This window comes from Helicoverpa armigera, chromosome 9 (genome assembly GCF_030705265.1).
Source record: "Helicoverpa armigera isolate CAAS_96S chromosome 9, ASM3070526v1, whole genome shotgun sequence".
Taxonomy (NCBI): Eukaryota; Metazoa; Arthropoda; class Insecta; order Lepidoptera; family Noctuidae; genus Helicoverpa; species Helicoverpa armigera.
In genome coordinates this window covers 725,590-746,621 of record NC_087128.1, presented here as the reverse complement: position 1 = coordinate 746,621, position 21,032 = coordinate 725,590, and the positions used below count along the sequence as shown (strand labels likewise).

General features: G+C 34.7%; 1 protein-coding gene across 10 annotated transcripts in view; it reads right to left on the bottom strand.

Annotated features, from left to right (window-relative positions):
* Mmd (mind-meld) overlaps positions 1 to 21,032 on the bottom strand; it is a 425,901-nt gene that overhangs the window by 296,529 nt on the left and 108,340 nt on the right. For all 10 annotated transcript variants that reach the window (XM_064036153.1, XM_064036149.1, XM_064036156.1 and 7 more), the window contains one exon: positions 2,802 to 2,936. In XM_064036153.1, coding sequence (XP_063892223.1) covers positions 2,802 to 2,936 — 135 coding nt within the window. The remainder of the gene's footprint in view (positions 1 to 2,801; positions 2,937 to 21,032) is intronic.

Genomic DNA, 21,032 nt, shown 5'->3' with positions numbered 1-21,032 from the left:
CACGTTCCTAAATCCACCCAAACTCGCACCAAAAAAAACATTCGTTGACACCCATACCAAGACCTCTGCTTGCCTCACAAAAACAAGGGGCTCTCGATACGGTAAGGTTCGCACCGACGTGTGACACTCCATTTGTCAAGTCGCCACATTTATACAGCGGGACCTCCGCAGTTTACACGTCCAGAACTCGATATTGATGATGGGACCCTATTGCCTGAGAAATTGGCCTTGAAATACGGATGAAGGTTACCTTATTTTGTATTTAATACGGTTGGCGCTGTCATTTGTTAAGGAGTGACAATCTACCCAAAGTCGTAGCGAGTTCCTCTTTTTTGGCAAATTAGGTCCTGGCTGTCATTTAAACATCTTTGACAGTCGTTTTGGGTAGTCAGAAGAAGTCAGAAAGTCTGACCACCACACCGCGCGTAGTTTTGCAAGTGCATTTCCAAAGATAATTGAAATGACCAGTACAGTATCTTAATAGGGCAATACATGTCCTAATCACTAGTGAAGATAACGAATACCCCTTACTAAAGCCATACAATCAGAGTACAGTCGTACACGATAGTCTCTTTGTTTTGTATCTGACCATCGCTCAACACGCCAGTACTTCATTTGTCTGTGTCAACTGACGTGACTTCGGCAACTGACTGTTGACGCTACAGCATCGGGTAACAAAGGAAAATTGCTGGAAAATTCTCTGAGGATAAACAGTAAGTAACCTTCCAGTGTGTAGAACTTTAGAAAAGATGTGGGCTAAAATTAGAAGCCTATTTATGTTATCAACAGGATATCTGTGCTGTAAACAAACGCTGAAAATAACACGTATTATTTACTCTTAAGAACGTCTAGAAAGATTAAAAATACGAAACATTTACTACGTGATATTGTTACAGAAAGGATGCACTCAATTTATCTCACTCACACATACAACTAATTATAGAGGTAAGAGATATCCTTACAACTATAAAGTTTTATACGAAACAAAATCAAGCATTGCCACAGCTACTTACTAAACAGCTCAATATAAATTTCGTCAACACCCACAAGGAAACAGGCAAATATTCCACTCAAATACCAACGCGCCATCTTTCACCAAGCGGAGCCCTAAAATGCCCTGTTTCACTTCCAATTCACCAAGACTGGAGCTTACCGTGCACCATCGTGCACTCAATTTGTCACCGACTCGTACCGCAGAACATTTACAGGCAAGCGGTGAAGCGCTGCAGTTTAGCTCAGCACTGACACCTACCATTTGTTTGATTGGGACACCAGTGTTTGTGCTAAACAAATTCGGTGAATACTTTATTTGGGATCGTCGATTAGTTTAATAGCTGTGCGGCATTTTAGGGGCGCGAATTTGTTTTGTTTGTTATTTTATGTGAGTGCTGCTCAGCTATTTATTTGATTTTACAGTTTTTGGAGTTGCGAGATTTATTATTATTTATTACAGAGATTTTTTAAACTATTTCTAAATCACTTTAAATAAATTGGTTAACATTTCAGATATATTCTCAGGTGATCATGCATATAGCCCAACTTAATATGGCAATAGTCTGTAATTACCGTTAATACAGCGTAAGCACCGATTTGTATCAATGATAAATAGGTATGATAAATTATCAATATCGGCCTATATGCTCAGACGTACACGTCACATTATGAATGATTGATTTTAATAATCAAATTATAGTTACAGCAATAACTCAGAACTTTATCGATTAAACTAAGTTCTCCAGATATTGAGAAAACAGCTCGCGAATTAATATGTACTGAAACTTTTGAGCAGTTTCTAACAACGTGTGTTATTAACTACACAGGCGTATAATTTGCAGTCTATATTTTTAGATTAATAGGTATTTTTAGTGACTTAATGCTGTTATGAATAATTTCCATTTATTCATAACAGCATTAAGTTGATTAAAACTTTATGATACAAAATAAAAGCATTTTATTTATCAAGTTTTTCGATAACTTGGTCAAGTTTTATACTCCATTATGATGTCTTAATTATTATGAGTAATGAACGAAACTATTGTAAGCGTCATTATTCATTGTTAACTTTCCTTTTTTCCGCATTACTTAATCAACTTATAAATCAATACTTTTAAGATTACCTCTAGCCGACATCAAACTAATATTGTGGTATCTACAATCAGTAGCTGTGTCACGCACTGTATTACGTTAATGCAACTGACGCGGAGTCACGGTGATGTGCTTGTATTCCATCATTTATCACCCCTCTACCACGTCCACCACTCCTCACTGCGGTGGTGTATAGGTAGTTGTAAAGTTCTAGTTGTAGTGTTAGTGTATAGTGGTCAGTCTTAAAACAATGAACTGGTCGAGCATGGTGGATAGGTGTCACTTTGGTGATAAAAATATGACATAGATATTCAAAGATGTAGATAGTTTTTTAATTCATATTTTTGTAAGTTGTATTAAAAAGGAATTATACAATTTTTAATGTGTTTTTTAACATCGCCTCTATATTACGCATATTCTCTCACGCTCCGGGTCTAAACAGGAGATGCGGCTGTCTTTGGCGGCACAGACGGCTCACGCAAACTTATATGTACATAATACAAACAGCCATTCTCAATACTCTATCTATCTGTTGTTTTACTTACTAAAGATATGCATTTCACAACATCACTTGTATGGGGCTAACTTCAAACCTCTATCTCCAGTAATCAAGTCCAACATATAGACAGAATGTTAAGTCCAACAGATAAACAGAATGTTAAGTCCAAAAGATAGAAGAATGTTGAGTCCAGCACTAAATCTAGGTGTATTCTTACCTCCGGACGCGGCGAGCAGGCCGTGCGCGCGCAACAGCGCCAGCAGCAGCAGCGGCAGCAGCGGGCGGCGCCGCATGCCGCGCGACACCGCTGCGCCCGCGCCGCGTCGCCGCTCGCCCCCGCGGTCGCCCTCACCTGGAACAAACAGAGGGAGAAGTTAGCAATTTACGAATATTTATTGCAACATCAGTGATGAGCTATCACTATTACATGTAAATAAAAAAATTACATCTATAGGCATACATAAAAATCAACGTCACTTTTCGTTATCATATTATAAATCAAGATCTAGCTTATCCTATCGATACCAAATATTTAGATTATGTTTGGACTATTTAAAGATGGTTTATGTGAAGTTTGAACAAATCGGTCGAACGGTTCTTGATTTATACATAGCCAAGCACGTATCGGGCCGCTAGTTTTGTAAATAAATAGCAATAAAACTTGAAATCCTGAAATTCTTGGAATAAAAAATAAAACCCGTTTCAAGGATGACATTATCGTACTTTACATTTTAATTCATGTGTCGTATTAATACGAAAACAGAATCAAGAAAAATACAGAATTACCTTTTTTTTAGATTTTATCTTTCAAACTTTTAAATAATAATTAAATCTATATCGGTGCACAATTCCAAGGAAATTTCGTCCTTCACGACATTGTCATAGGACTCATATTAATATACTCGATATATTAATAGGTATTTCCTTTATAAAGATAATATGTAGGGCGCTCAGCTATTTATATCTTATAAGATTCTTAGAATTCTCTATTGTAGTGTTTTTCATTGTACTAAGAATGGAAAATATTATGGGAAATATATTTTCCTCTGAAAGCAATGGAAAAGTTCAGACTGATATAAGATTAAAAACTTTTGTAGAACTTATTTAAAGGGAAGAAAGCTTTGTCCGGCATTACATTAATGAGGTGATCACATTAACATGACATGACTTTTAGGTGTTTTTTGATGCAAATAGACCTTCACACGTAACAAGTATATGTACGACAAAATCAATATTCAGACTGATACCAATTCAACAGCACCATAAAAGGATTGCCTGCAATAATCCCAAAAAATATTCAGCCTATCTCAAAAACAGAATCAATCCAACTTGCAACAACACACACTTATCTATCGTTCCCCTTCACGCGATCCCATATTTTCTTTTTATCAAGATAAACCCAAACATGTTTGTCCAAATCAAATGCTGTATGGCACGTCAAATCGAGTTCGTAGGAGAAAAACTCGGTACAGAAGTGGTACATTGTCTGAATCAATCGGCTCGGCTCAATATCGGACGGTGGCCTATAGTCTGTTGTTTGTAATTGAATTGTCAGTTTATTGGACCCTGGCCGACTATCGGAGTTCAGGAGTTGAGGGAAGAGCGGCGGCGGGGTAGACTAACTTTTTTGTATTAACTCTTTTGATGTATTGAGTTAAGGAAACATATCGTTGGCTCGTGTGATGTTAGAAAACGTAGCTCTTGAATTATTATTTGAATGGGCGTAATCTGAAAAGGTAATCTTAAAAATATGTACTTTCGTAACAAAACCTTCCCATTATTTACTGTGCCCAAAAATTCTATCGACCCTTGAAACAAAATTACAAAAAGACATTCTCACAATATTATATTACGTCCTTCATTTAAAATAGAATTCCGCAGAATCTCAAAACTTGTCCCCTTCGAAGGGACCCTTTGGCGAAAATCACCTTCAGATAAAAGAAAGAGATTCCCAAAAAAGGTCCGATACTCCGGGCTCTAAGACATTGTTGTACAACTGTTTAACACACTTTCCGCCGACCCTAGCAGAAATATTTACATAATATTTTGTCAAACAGGGAATCAATAGCGAGATATTTGTTGGCAGGAATGGGGACGACGAAATTGTTTTGGTAAAATATAATAGGTATAGTATTTTTTTGTCAGACAAGCGGATAGATAAACAAGTACTGTGTTGCTGTGGAACCTACATTAGTAGGCTTAGAATCGTAATAAATATTTACAAACACTATTAGCACAAAGATAGGCTTATTTTGTAATCCTAAACATTATTACATTGAAAACCGACATTGTCTTTATCTACTTATTGCAAAAGTTGAACAAACGGAACTTGTAAAATATAAAAGAGAGTATAAAAAGTGATGAGAAAACATCAATCTTCATTAGCACTGACGTTTATAGCTAATATGAGTGATGACACAAAACTTCATAGCAAACATACTAATAAAAAGCGAAATTGTTTTAAGTCAATTTATTATGAAGAGAAATGTTCGGTATTGTTTCAGCAAATAATAATGTAATGAAAACAGGGTCGGAGTCATATTTTTCTATGTTGACTAGATAATTGAATAAAAACAGAGGAAATGTCAGATCGGTTGCCCACGTTTGTTTTATTAAGGGGACCGAAGTAACAATGTGGGTAGGAAGCGGGATTGGGCAGATTTAGCACCACATTAATTTACTTAACTGAATAATATGCCATGTGGTAACATACAAATAAGAACATATTAGACCAATTATAATGACAGGTATACATGTATATCGGTTAGTAAGAGGATTAAAATAAAAACCTAGATCCCACCGACCTAAAAATAAACTAAGTATCCCAAATACATACGTACAACTCCAAAAAAACCTACATCTTCAAGCAAACATATCTCAAATAAAGAAAGAAGGCCAACATGTGAACTCGTTATTAGGCAAATCACCTCTTACTAGTCGGCGCTGACTCCGCCCGAGATCTGATGTATGGCTGATGAATTAATCATATTCGGCCAGAGCCCCTATCTATGTGGAAATGAAGGAAAAATCCTGAACAACCAACTGTACTGCAAATCGAAGGACCCAAATATTTTTGGGACGGTCAGCGATGTTTGCTTTGATTTGAGAATTTTGAGTACCTAAATCCTCTGTGGAGTTTTATTTTGTAATGCAAGGTTTGGCTTATCAATTTATATTTCTTATTTTGGGTTTGAGGATGGCTGTTGTTGCCATTCCCAACTTTGTTGTAGCAAATACAAACTTTGCTAAGGTGAAGCTAAAAACATTACAATTGTTTAGGAAGACCATAAAATGCATAAATTAGATCTTAGATAACATCTTGGAACTGCAGGATTTAGAAAAAGGGCTCTAGGTGAACAAAGGTGGGTCAGTAAAAGTCTAACACAGCGGCTTCCTTCCGCTGCACCCGCAGTGGGTTCATACCAACCTCAAGGAAAATCGTCAACGTAGAACATCGAAAGGTGATAAAATTGGACAGGATAACTGTATCAGTTATCTGTCATAGATTTTTCTCCAATCACCCAATAACCAACCTCATAATAGAGACATCTCTCATCAGGTGAACGACAGAGCAATAAAAACAACAATAAAATTTCAACAATAAAGCCATTTTGTGTAGTCAAGTGACATTATTGCTATTTCTGCGGAACAAAGGACGTAAGTTGGCTAATAACGTTGGTAAAGTCACTTTATGTGTTCTTAACTTTTAATAGTGTGAGCTAATATGTTCTGCTAAGACTTGACTTGTTTGTATGCTATTTGAATTTAGTTTTTATGAGTTTGGTTGACTGCGCTTTGTAAGTTTCTTGAAGTGAGCTTGTTATGATGGGTTCATACATAAATTGTTTGATGTCATTGCAAAAAAATTAAGATCTACTTAGTTTCTTACCTCACATACTACAAGTATGTGATGATATTTGAGTTTTATCATCATAATTGAGTATTTTGAAGAAGCATTTAAAAAAGTAGTATGTATTTGCGACTCTTGATGACTACTAGGTCATCTTTGAAAATTACCAATTTGGAGAGCTATTGCTACTGTCCTCTAATGGTCTAATTGTAACGGAAAGGCAAAACTTATCTAATAAAGTATCATAAAAATAAAACTTCAATAAATTCAAGGACGTCATAATAATTTTGTATAGGTAACAAGTTTCTTAATATCAATCTCCAAGTTAGACTAGCTTCCAGATCTAGTAAGTTGTCAAACCATTTTATCGCCTGTCTTTTGTCTGGTTTTTTCGCAAAGATCCTCCTACCGAATTGTCTGGTACTTTAGTTTTTCCTAGTCTAGTTTTGGAGCTGGCCAGCGTAAATTCAGGATTTTTATATAGCTGTGTTTGACATAACTATTTGTCGTTTTTTATTCAGTTTTGTGGTGTTGAAGTGGCGTTTGATGTAATGGTTTAGTTATATTTGTTGAATAAGGAAAAATTTGCTGCTGTTCTATATTAGACATATTTTTTTCAGTAATAGTAGAAATAACATACATTGTGCAACATACAAGTGCTGACATTTTTGCCATGTTTTTTTTAATAGAATCTTTATACTTTGCAGATATCAAGAAAATATTTCGACCCTCACACCTACAGGTATACATAGTATGTATTACATAGTTACAGTTCTAATCATTTCCACGTTCTCTACTTATCTCAAACACTTTTACACTCTCGTATGTAGCTTTTCAATTTTAATATGGCTAGGTGCCAGAGTCCGGACTTGATAACACCCCAAATAAGTTTAGTAGCTAAAAAGTGACGGCTGGCAAAAGGCTCGCCCATTAAAGACCATATTTTCAGCCATCAACAATTTTATGATTATATTAATTAATCGTAAATCAATTTGAGTTTAAAAGGGTTAACACAGAAAATAAGGTTTCTGTTTATATTGTAATCAATTCGGTTTTAGTTATAACGAAATGTTTTTTTAGGGTAACTGCCTAATATGGATTTTATAATGGCTGCTATGGCCGCTTTTGCTACTGAGTTGAGTATTAGTCAATATTGGATGAGTATTAAGCAAAAGTTTTATTAGTATTTTAATTGCTCCACCACTTTTCTTGACTCTGAATAGACGGTTCTATATTAATTTTATATAATCAAAACTGGTAATAATCTACACTTCAGACACAAATACTTTTATATACAACTTAATGTTATGTAATGTTTGATTCATCAAGATTAATCAAAGCTATTTTCAATAGCTTCAAATTCACACACGCCAACACAAATCTCCTTAACATTGTAAACAAAAATAAAATCTCAATTACCGAAGAGCTTACTCGCATCGTCACAACTCAAACACAAGTCAGGTGCTACCGCGAGATCTCGTGTTGGTCTTGGACGCCAGTCTAATGTAATCGCAAATACATTACAGTGATGCTCCCAACTTGCTTTAATTGAAATTGTTCGAAGTGTGCTTATGGTAATGTTGAAACGGAACTCTTGAACTATTCCAAAGTGTGAATGAACATGTTCTGTATTAGAGGGTGGTATAATAGAGTTATGTTTGGTAAGTATCAAGATTGGAGGAGATCATCATCATCTGCCTAGCCTCGGAATATGGAGTAACTCAACTTGACACCCATGAAAGAACTGACCGTGCCAAGTGTGTTAACCCTATTAGAATCCATGAGTAAAAAGAGTAGTGGTTAAAAAAAATGCTTCGAAACATCTGTAGTCAAAATTGCAAAATTGTTACCAGATGAAATACAAAGATGAAATGAAATACAACAGTTTATTTGTCACAGTGACAAAATAAAAATAGTGATCCACACACACCGCACCAACGAGTCAAAGTACTATAATAATACTTATTGTTATTAAAAATGCTTTAAAATTTACAGCCGAAATAACACGAAAAGCACCCGCTGCCGTTCTATGAAAGAAATTTTTCATTATTTTAGTGAAAATAAAAGATTTCTTTCATAATTCTGCCAACAAAGAAACTTGCGGCTGCGGACATCTCAATAACATTTAGGTTGTTTTTTTAACAAAAAGTTGGGCTCGCGACATTTCTGTCGTTCGGAAACGTACCTGATATTTTAAATGATACTTTTTTCGTGCAGTTGTTTTACCTTTTTCTGGTCCTTCGATACCTGTTGGAGAATTGTTTCACCGTGTTTTTAAGTAGGGTGTACAAATGAAAATACTTTTTACTTCGTTCTTGGAAATTTCGTTAAAGACTTTTGGCGTGAAACCGAAACTTCTGTCAATCGTTATCGTAACATGTGTTCAACATCCTCTTGTTTAAATAAATGTGTAATATTCAGTACTGCTGCGATTTGAGCAGAAACAGTATGTGACAAACACTGAGCTAAATTCAAAACCAACGGAGTAAAAGATCTCTCTCATCCATGTAAGCTATTTTTTAAACATCCACCATACACATTATCATTCACATATTACAATAAAAACACGTTATCATCCCTATATTGAAATGACACATCTACAAATATACAATACAAATTAGAAGTCCGTAGGCGCTTCACAAAGGGGGCATTATTCAACAGCCGACAGACAGACGACCATTAGCGGATTGAGCGCAGCACCGCACCGGGGTACCCACTACTTGTGCCTACTGGGATTGCGGTACAGAGGCATAAACAGAAATCATTATTTGTATATCAATAAGTCTTTTAATATTTCATTGAGAGTAATGTTTTTTTGACTGTACATTGAGACTACATTCGTTATTTAGAATTTCAAATTGTAACTCTAAAATCAGGGCCAATAAATCTTGTTATTCTGTTCATGTCTATTAATAAGATCATTTTGACCGTGAAAGCCATATGAATTCACTTTAAAAACCTAAACAAAATTTTCAAGCACAAGCATTTGTACTCAAACAGATACACTAAACTCCTAACACTATTCAAGTTGTCAAAGCAACCAGAATGTATAAATAAAACATTATAATGACTTCCAAAAGTTGTTGGAACAAGTACAAATCTTATTTGTAACATAGCAAGCGTTGTAACGTTGTAACGTAGTTACAGTTTCAGTAGTCGGGATCACACACTACCACAAGAAGCAAGCCATTTGGATATGCTATGACGGTTTGGCATCATGCATGTTTTTTACAAGGTGTTACAAAAAAAAAAAAAATGTATTAAGCGTAATTTTTTTATTTATTTATACTTTTTCTTGATAGATAAGTAATAAATTGAAATTACGGTTTTCAAATATATTAAAATGAACTTTTTATCGTCCCATTTCAAATTGTGAATCATTTCATCCCTTCTCAGTATGAGGATTTTGTTGTGATCTTTGCGTGAGTTTTATTTTTTTACCACCACACACATAGAGATCTATGGTAGTGTGTGACCCGCCCTGAGGTGTCTATTGTAACCTTCGGAAGTCTGAAGGAAGAATTACGCAAATTTCTCGAGTATGGAACAACTGTTGTGGAAATAACGTGGCGGGAGTTTGTTCGTCTTTCAGGACTTTCAGATTTGGGACAAAATATTTTGTTTGAGCCCCGTTCATGTTTGTAAATTACAATTTATTTTGGAGGCCTTATGTCTTATTTTTAGGTTCTGGTGTTCGAAATAAATTGGAGGATCAAGTAACCTTTTTTTTGGCCAAAACCCTTTTTTGTAGTAAATTATATTATGATACATAAGGTACCTTAGTACCCTAAGTAACCTTTGAAAAGTTCGACCTATATAGAGACCGAAAATAATTATTGTATAAAAATAGTCTTAAGTTTGAAATGTCGTCGCGTGAATTCAAATAATTTAATTGAAAACGGTATTTGTCTACGACAATGTTTATTAAATGATCCGAGCAATGTTTAATTCCGATCCACTTCGCTTTTGTTTGTCTTAATAATGCGATTAAAATACTCCTTTAGACTGCATAATTAGTGGCCATGAAAGTAGCAACTTGCTACAATGCTGCTATTAGCTGAACATCTTTGTATTTTTTGTTTCAATTGTTTTGAACCGAAACATATGTTTTGTCAAAAATGAAAAAAAAAACATCTGATATTTTTTTTAATTTGATTAGATATGTTGTCGCGTAAAAAATATTTTTATGGGATCAGCTAATATTGGCCAACTTAGACATTACAATTTGAAAACATGATATAATTAAACGAGTCTACAGTACTTATTTTTATACTCAACATCTTGCTACAGGTTTCCGCCTATTTCAAAGCCCCACATACCGCGAGGCGTAAGCTTATTAAAGATGTCTCCAGCAAAGACAGTCTCAATTCAACAAATGAAGGCTCATTATACCTCTGTGCTGTTTGAACTAAACGATCTCTTTAAACGTGCTCATTCTTTAGTTTATTGGAGATGATTTAGGATTAATAGCTTCTTATTAGCATACAATTTGAGATTGAGAATGTCATAATTGCAGGTCACTTCATTTTAAAGATCTTGATTTTGCTTTGGGACTTTTTCCATCCTGCTTTGTTTCAGAGCTTTGGGAGCAGACAAAGAAGCGGAAAAATTTCTTTTTACTCGATTTTGATTTTTACTTGCTTCATTCATGTAGTTTTAGAGCTCCACCGTCCCCAAACACAAGTTTAACGATCAAAAGTTATGTTTGCCTACAAAATAAAGTACTATACACATACGCCAGATAATGAGGACCTCAAATATGACGGTTCATAATACTATCGTGTATAACAGGCCTTTGTTTTACAGTACACCGTAATGTTGATGATAAGACTGAGGCTCATGATCACGCGTCACTTGTATACGATCGTAAACTACCTTCCAGCAAGATTGAACAGTCTTGATACTTTAGTAGTCACGTATAATCGTTTTATTGTTGTAAGCTTGTGTTTTGGATAAGACTTGTATGTGTTTATGTTTTAGGGTTGACTGTATACTTGGCAATAATTCTAGGAAGTATCTACGTAACTTAGAAATGTACATATGAGTACAATACACAATATAATAATATAATATAATATGATACAAAATATTGCGTACATTTATTGATGGTATATTAAGATCAAAGTTTTATTTAACTTACGAATTATGAACGAAAACAATGCAAAAAGTAAACAAGAAATGAGTTGGTGTTCTGTACGCTACTTCAGTTTTCACTTCATAAGAGTTAAAGTTAAAGCTAGGAGCTAAATGTCCCAAAATTCAATACACCATAATCAAATTCAATATTCACGAACCTCATAATCTAAAAACACTATCACAATAAACCCAAAACGACTTATTAACCGAACACTGCATAGTTTACAAGATGCCTAACGATCCCTCAGTGCCAAACCGCGCCATTATCATTTATACCCATTCGTACCCCTATTTACCCCTATTTGATAACTCATAGCTCAAGCCAGGGGGTAACTTTGCTCCCACCATCAATAAACGTCGGGGAACGCATTAATTACAGCACTCAGGTGCTCAGAAAGCATGGTGGAACTTCTAAATAAATACGGGTATTTATCAATCTGTTGCGTTCGACTCTTTTTTTGGAGACTTAGTCTTTGGTGTGTGAATGTGTGGTCATAGAGTGTGAGGTTGGTTTTTTATGTGGCAGGTCTGTTTAATACTTAATTGTAAGTGTAAATCAATTTATATAAAGAAAATATCAACAATGTGCTTAACTTTAAAAGCTCTAAAGACTTTAGTAGCAGATTTATCCCCATCTGGGATTTTATCGAGATTTTACTAATAAATGAGGAATATTATGTTTGAATATTAGATACATTATATAAGACTAACTCTTGTCAACATTCAGAGCAAATATGTTGTCTTGTTAAAAATAAAATTATTCTAACAACAAAAATAAAGAAGACAGATGCACAACATAAAACAAAACAGCCCCCAGCGAAAATAAAATTGCAGTACAAAAAGATATAACTCAGACACAAAGACCAGAGAGTCACAGACTAAGCGAAGCAGGTTATCACAGAAACGCAACACCTAAAAAAAATAAAAAGCGAATAAAATAGTACCTAGTTGAATAAAACCGCTTGAAGAATGTTTTTACTGAAACAAACACTTCCACTTCCTTGCTTCGGAGATGTTTAAGTAAAGAACTTGTTTTATTTTAAGCGTATGAGTTGAAATAGCGTTGAATTGTAATTAAGTGGCGGCTGAATTTCTCTCTGTCGGTGCAATGTTGATTTACTAGTGTGTGAGTATGGGTGTGTTTTGTGTGATGAGATAAGTTGGCGTGGAATGTGATGGCACCTGTGAACTACTAACTAGTAGAAAGAAGGTTTTTTTTTCTGATGCTTGAAAATCCTGAGTGTTACTCCTTAAATTCAGATGTATATGAGTTTTTTTCAAAATGCCTTAGCTGTATTTTATTCGAACATTTCTTTGTAGTTTGTTTAAATGACGAAGTAAAGGGCGTAATGAAAATTAATATTGAATCAATGTTTGAAAAAGAACCACTTAAAATACGAACGTCTTCTAGACTTCACTTTGAAAGCATGTATCATTTCTAAACCTGTCTATTACGCAGTACAATAATCCCTCACTACAATAAAAAAATACCTTTTCATCCCAAAATAACTATCTATATTTAACACGCTCTACTTTAAGTATTCTCACGTCTCACAAGGAAAAATTCCTAAAATATATTTTATCTTGATTTTTCTTCAAAGAAACTTTTCCAGACGTTTCGAAATTTCCTGTATTTTTTACTAATTAGAGACACGTGTGAACATGCCACGTGTTCTCTCAAAGATAATAAAGAGCTTGTTTCACTCGCGAGTCATATTTTTCTTGCACAGTTGTGTTATTTCGACTTGGGTTCTAAGAATTCTGATACGTATCTCGTGGGGCTGTGGGGAAAAATTTTATGTTGTTTCAACGTTTTTTTGTCTTATAGCTAGATTCAAGAAAAACTGTTCACGCATATTTGTTCGCGAAAAAACAATTTGTACCTACTAGTCGGCATCGTCGGCCAATCCACTACTATAATGTGTAAAGTTGCAATTTTTCGGACATTTCAGAAATATTAGCACGCTATTTTTACTTATAGTACTTTACTATAAAAATAGATCTACATCCTCATTTAATTTATCATTCCAATAAACAAGATCCATGACATAAAACGCTAAAATTTCTCATTACCATGGCCATCCAATTTGATCGTCAGAGAGAAATTAAAGGCATCTTAAGTTACCCTCTGTCATGATATACTTAGTCTTTGATCTTGAGTCGTTTGATGTCAGAAATTATACGATTTAGTTATGATTATTGCTGGTGTCAGTGTCCTGTTTTAACATAGATATTTCTGTGTAGGTATTTAAAAGTGAGAGTATAATGAACAGGTATTTGCCCTGATTTTTGCTAAAACCTTATTATAAATGTGCCTTTTTAACACTAGACAATATGCTCATTATCCAACTTTAATACAAGCTTGATTTTTTTATGTATTAACTTTATTAATTAACAACATCGATATTTACACATTTACAATAAAGATTTTAAGAACTATGTCTTAATAAAAAATAAAAAAAGCATCAAAGAATTGAAATCAAATCAAGCTTGATTATGGAAGCAGTAATAAGACCATCAGTTTATTTGTTTATTTGTGGCATAAAAATATATGCCTATTTATAGCAATCCACAATACCAGAACTCCAATATCCACCCTATCATTAACATCACGAACAAGGCCTCAATAGTCAAACAGTTCGGTTTAATTAAAACTCATAATGGTTAAGTTAACCTCGACAAATGAACGCTAAAGATTAGATACAGTCAAACGTTTGTATCGTCAAATGAACATCGTAACATCTTTGACTAGTGATGGGGTGTTACGTACTTGTAACTGTTATTTATAACCTGTTCCGAATGATATCACCGGTACCGCTATAGTGAATAACCACGTTCGTATGAAGCTCTTTTCTAAATTCTCCCATAGAGGACTGCTGGAAGATAGTTCTAAAGAGATAAGCAGTAGGTACCTTTGTACTTGATTGTACTTTTTTTTCTTGTCTCGTTAACTGGGTGCATAAGCTCCTAAATAAATAAAATTCCTGTGCTAGTTAGCTATAAACTTAATTTCGTATATCGGGTGTGTCGTTCATAACCACATTAAATGAAATGGGTTAATATATTGGTTAATCTATGTCGATTAGCACAAAGAAAATAGAAAAATATGTAAAAATAAAAAAAATGATTTTTTCAAACAAAGTAAATAGAATAAAAATGTGCGAAAATTAAAACACCATATAAAAGTCAGTCATTACAAACAACTGAAGTTCTCCCTTGAAAACTGACAACTGTCGACTGTTCAAAACATTCGATACTCCAAACTTTATCTCTGCTTTACACATGATGTTGTAAATTATAAAAACGTAAAATGACTCCTGTGGCCAAACCACTGAATGGATTAGGTTATTTTTTTACAATTCGCTATAGAATATCATAAAGTATATGCGATAGGATTTAATGTGATTGTGAACGACACACCTTGTATATTCCTATAACATGTCATGTGTCCCTATAACATTTTCTTTTTTTCGATAAAATCACAAACAGTTATTCCCACCCTTCAAACGTTCCTCAAAAATATTTGTTGGCACAACACTGACATGTCAACATATGAAATTCGCGGTGTTGCCAAACTCGTAATGAACTGAGTAAAATTAACCCCCAAGTCTTGTTACCCGGAGGAATTTCTTGTATTCAATACCGTATATTGGATTAGGAATTTCCACTTTCCCCTTTGTCTCCTCGTTTATACAGTATGCTTGTAATTTAGGCTATTGAGCCGTTGATAGCTAATCATTTTTGTTCTTATTTACATAGAAATAATGACTTTTTATTACTTTGCAGTTGTTGAGATTGATATTGATAAGCAAGCTAAAAAGGTTTTAATTGCGTCCCGAAAGAACTTCTTCCCATACATTCATAAAAATTGCCTATATGTTATTCTGATATCTGAGCTATCTGAGATATCTGTATACTGCCAAAACAATCAGGAGTTTTTGCGTGAAGGTTGCCGTCAGAAGGTAGATGGGTTGCCATTCTTCACAGGTATTATATAGCCGTTGATCCTGGCTGTTATTTGTAAATCTTCGACTATGGTTACGAGCATTTAGGAGCCAGAGAGTCTAACAACCTTCAAGACTGCGGCGTGTCGTTTTACCCAGTGACTGAGTTATGAAGGTCAAATAGGCAGTCACTTAATGTTATATCTATACATACATGTTCAGTATTAGAGGGAAGAGAATATGATTTCTGTAATAGAAATGTATAATCTAAAAATAATATAAAAGAGAGGTAGAAACATTGGTATCAGCATATAAAAACGTATTCCATTGTATTTGTTACGGGATCGAGATAATATTTTTTTTAATCTCTATCAATACACTTTGTATTTTTCTAACCTTATGATCACAATCTATCCTCCCCACACAGTATAAAATACACGGGGATAGTCTTACTTCCCAATAGTAACAGAGTTTTTCAAATTTTTTCGATACTTTTGGAGGTTTCAGGTTTCAAACAAACAAAATATTATGAAAACAAGAGACTATATCCGTATTTTTTTTATGGTACAGATGTAAAATATATAAAACAAAAATTAATTATAAAATATACCTACATATAAAAAAATCCGCAAACAACAAGAGGATTACCGTTTTCATTTGAGTAATGGGGTTATAATCCTTGCCGGAATTTATTTGCGTCTCCTATAAAGTTTTATTTGGCTTGAAACGCGAACAGACGATGATAGAGAATGTTAATATTAAATAATTAGACGTTGAGTTTTTTTAAACAAAATCTTCTATACAAAGATTTCAGGACTATTCAGTGTTGTTATATTCTGCAGTTTTTTTTTTCAATAAGAGTAAACTTATCACTTTCAATTTAATTTGTTAGATCTTTTCTATTGTAAAGGATGTGCAATACAAATCCGATTAAACAAAGCAACCAATCAATCCACACCTTTGTGCAACAACCAAAACAACAAATACTTTTTTACCCAAAAGTAATATTTTAACCCTCAAACGCCATCGATTGGGGGCGGGCTGTGGGTTAAATTCCATCGGTTTATCCGCCGGATTAATACGTACCGGACCCAACTATTCGGCGGTACAAAGCCGCCTAAATGCCAGGTGAATATTTGTACCGCGGTCACAGGTTCACAACAACCGTAGGTGTTTGTTGGACCCTGGTTTGACGAATGGCAGATACCCAGATACTACATGTGGGTTTGGGTTAACTAGTAGGTATATTTACCGTCTTACCACAAAAACTTTTAAACGTCAGTTTATGCCTTGTCTAAAAAAATGTCAAATTATGACGTTGACATATGGTTCATTTTGCAGCCAAAATTTTATTAGACAAGTGTAAAACAGGGTTTAAAGTTTTTGTAGTAAGGCCCTTAATGTCTAAGGGACAGAAGATACTTAGTGATAATTATGTCTCTTTGGGAACGATAAATAAATTAATTTATTTGTAAGAAAGAGGTCTGAGGAAATCTTAGCATCTATTTTTCTTATTTCATTATTCAAATCTGAACTCATTTCATAGTATTATGTAGGTATAACAGTTATCACAGATAGAAAAAAGTAAGTTTTACATTTATAATCTTAAAAGGATAAAAATAGGTGACATAAAAGGCGATCTTATCGCTAAGGACAATCTCTGCTAGCCAACCTTTGCATGTATTTCTACGAGAAGGAAAGATTATCACTACCTTAGCATTTATTTAGAAAACTTTATAAACACTAAGCAAATAGAAAACTACCTAGACCACCTTACATCTCAGAAAAACAATCAAGTTATTACATATGATTCTCTCGAAACATTATCCTCACACACTCATATCTCCCATCAGAAATATCAAAACACAAAACAAACGCCTCCCAAAGCCATTGAATTGGAATCCAATTAGATTAATAATATAATCAATCAAGGCGTTCCACACAATTGAATCAATAGGAAAGCTGGAAGAGATGTGCCCAATATGGGTACCTGACCCGTTTGTGATGTGGGTACACTCTATACCCGACCTGGTTTATTGAGAGAATAAGATATGGATTGTGGCGTTTTTTTGCAGGTAACTGTATGATATTGTTTATGTTTGAAATATTTGTTGTTTGTTTGTGTACTGTTTTTTAGCATTGAAGTTGGTTTTGTATAAGGTAAGGTACCTATCTGAATCCGCAGATCTCAAATGTTAAAGGAATACTAATTTTAAGTTGGAACTTTTGTAAAAAATCCTATCTTCCGACATGTCCTTTTTGAACTGTTTTGCGCACCCAGCTTATCTGGGTTAAGTAACTAATAGCCTTGCTCGATAAATGGCTATCTTACACTAAAATATCAAATTGAACCTGTAGTTCCCCATAATAGCACCCCTAAGCAAACAAACAAACTCTTTAACAGTTAGTAGATAAGTACCAAAACATATTATTTACCGAATTTTATCCCTCCACCTACACAATAAACTTCTAAACTAATAAGAACATTATTACTTTCCAAAATGATCTTCGTCGTCACGTTGCAAAGACCCTACCGTGTCCCACGGGGAGTACTAACATATACTCGTAAAAGGAAACCGAAGTACAAACGTACAGATACACGACTATAAATAATAATAAACGATACAGTTTTGTGAAGTATACGCCTATACTTTAGTGCAAAAATATTGGGTCAGTTACAGACAATATTTAAAAAATATGACGGTGATTGTCTTTGGTGATTGTGTTATATTGAAGTAATTGGCCAAAAATCAAATACCTCCCTCAAATCTGGTATTTTGATTAACTTACTTTCATAAATATGTTATTATTTTCTCAGCTACTCTTAAAATCTTCTTTAAGTAATAAATCGTCAACAAATAAAGATATCTATGTACAAATAAACCTTGGAGCGGGAATTAAATTGCATAAATACGAGAAGAAATATTCGCAGCAACGCCCTTCAGATCCTGTAATATCTAGATTCAGAAGGAATTGTCTTAGCGTGAATTTCTCGCAACCCTGGCTTATGTAAAACGACACAAACACGCCGCTGTGAAAATTGTACGACTGGTTCTACTATTTTATATAAGTATTCCAAGACAAGTATTTTACACAAAACTATTTATTTAGAAGCTATCTTATTTAAAACTTAGCTGTGTTAACTACATTATTTTTTAAGTAAATCAGCAACAACAAACTGTTTGAAATAATAGAGGCATTGAATTTAAATAAAATAGAATTTCAGAATTGACCCTGCTGCCGTGCGCTGTAAATATTACATTTCATGCTACATTTTTGGTACGTGTAACAATAAATACGAATTGAAACCAATACCTTCAGATAAAAATCATTCCTAGTCTAGGCATCATTTTGAGTTTGTCAGAATTCGGTTTTTTCTCGGTATGTATGTATAAAAATAGTCATAATAATCAGCGCACACAGTGATCCGGGCGCACGTGACCCGACATAATCAAGCCCGTCTCAAGTGAGCGCAGACCGCTCCGCTTTGTGGTACAAGCGATCAGCGGGAAGCGATTTATAAATATTCTTTTACAACGCTTTTACATTATTTTTGTGATGATGTAGCACAATCAAGCGTACACGCATGATATATCCCGTAAGGAAAATTCTGTCGCGCGGTTCTGGGTGGCATCTTTTGTACCGGCAGTATTCAGTTAGTTGCTGTCGCTGATATACGCGCGACATGTGCGCGAAACATCTTGTTTGAACCGACCGTCAAAACCGAGTCGCTAGTTTGAAAATGGTGTTAGAAACTTGTGACACATTTATTTTTAACTAGCTGATCCCGCGAACTTCGTAAAAAACCTTCCCTGGACCTCTATAAACATTTTAAAACCAAAATGAGCTCAATCGGCCCAGCCGTTCTCGAGTTTTAATCAGACTAACGAACAACAATTCATTTTTATTTATATAGACAGATACAAGTCGTAACATTATCATACATTATCGTGTTGTACAAGTCTCTTTTTAGGTTTATGGGAGCCAAAGGTAGTTTAATAAAAGCCAAAATTCAAATCTTTCGTGCCATTTTTTTATTTAAGAACTGGAGATGGAAGACGGCTCTTTTACGTAATAATTTCCGATGACAAACATACCTTACTGTCATAGAATTCAAAATTCTGCCTGCCTACTTAGACAATGTTCAAGCCAAAACAGCAACACTTAACAACACAGTCCACAGAGTAAATAGCTAAAGTTTCCAGACGCCAACAAACATTGAGCACGAGTACAGCCACGTGGCTCCGTCACGTGTACCTTGAGATTATAACCTGGGGTTAGTGGGACCGGCGCAATGGTGGTACTGTGTATGTAGGTTTGTTGGTACAGTGGTTAAATGGTATGTCTATGTGTTGTGAAGTCTGAATTATGTTAAGAATTATTGTGTTTCTGAAATATTCTTAGCTCTTGATGGGATGTGCCTTGTGACAAAACTTTTTTAGCGACGATAACACGTAAGTGTTTTCGTATATCTGCGGATTTTAATAACCGAACTATCCGTTGCTTCGCGATTAAAGTTTAATTTTGATACCCATATAAATTATGACATACCTCAATCTCTAATCGAAAAACAATACATGGATCGGTTATTGAAACACACAGTATATAAATAGGATTCGTGAAAAATATCTTAAAGGACTAATCAACGACTCTTGGTAGGAGAACCACTACACCGACATGCCTCATATTAGATTTAGAAAAAATGTAACACATTTTCATCGCGACCTCTACCAACTTGTACCACACATCCACGCCGCGGGCGTCAGGCCCAGTCATCTCAATCCGTGTTTGTAGGACGCCCTCCCTCACCCCGCGACCGATTCACTCAGTAATCAGTACTAGAACCGGGCTAGATTATCAGTAGCATTGGTCTGACATCCGCGATTGAGTCTACTTGAGTCTGACTGAATGAAAAGTATAGGTTTCTTTATAAGCTCGGTTGTGAAGGTTCTTTGGTACTTTGAGATGTTTCTTTCAGTATTATTGGTGGAAGGGTGTTTTTTTATAGATGTATGTAGGTGATATGAGTGGCAAGTTTTCATAGGAATTTAGCTGCCAACAAAGAACGGTAAATATGGAGTTCATACATGATACATAATTAACTATCTGAAATTGCGTAATACTGACTAAAGAAACTTGTCTGAATCGATATTGTAATTCTAATGTAAGCAAACTGGTAAATATTTTGTACTGAAGGTTTGCAGTAGGTTACTTACATGTCAGTGAACCTGGCAGATCATTGTCTAGCAGATCAACTTTTTTTTTGAGTTCTTATCGCATGCAGATGAGTTCTATAGTTCCTGATAGTTTTCAGGAATAGTTCTGCCATTTTCAGCTGAAAAACGATAGTTCACAAAATGATCTGCTAACTTCCGGTAGAAGAGCATTTTTCAGAAAATCAAAAAAAAACTGAGATATTGTCACATAAAGATGAGTTCCATAGTTCCTCATACTTTTCAGGAATAGTTCTGGCGTATTTCAGCTGAAAAATATTTTTTTTCCCAATTCACGTTTGAGT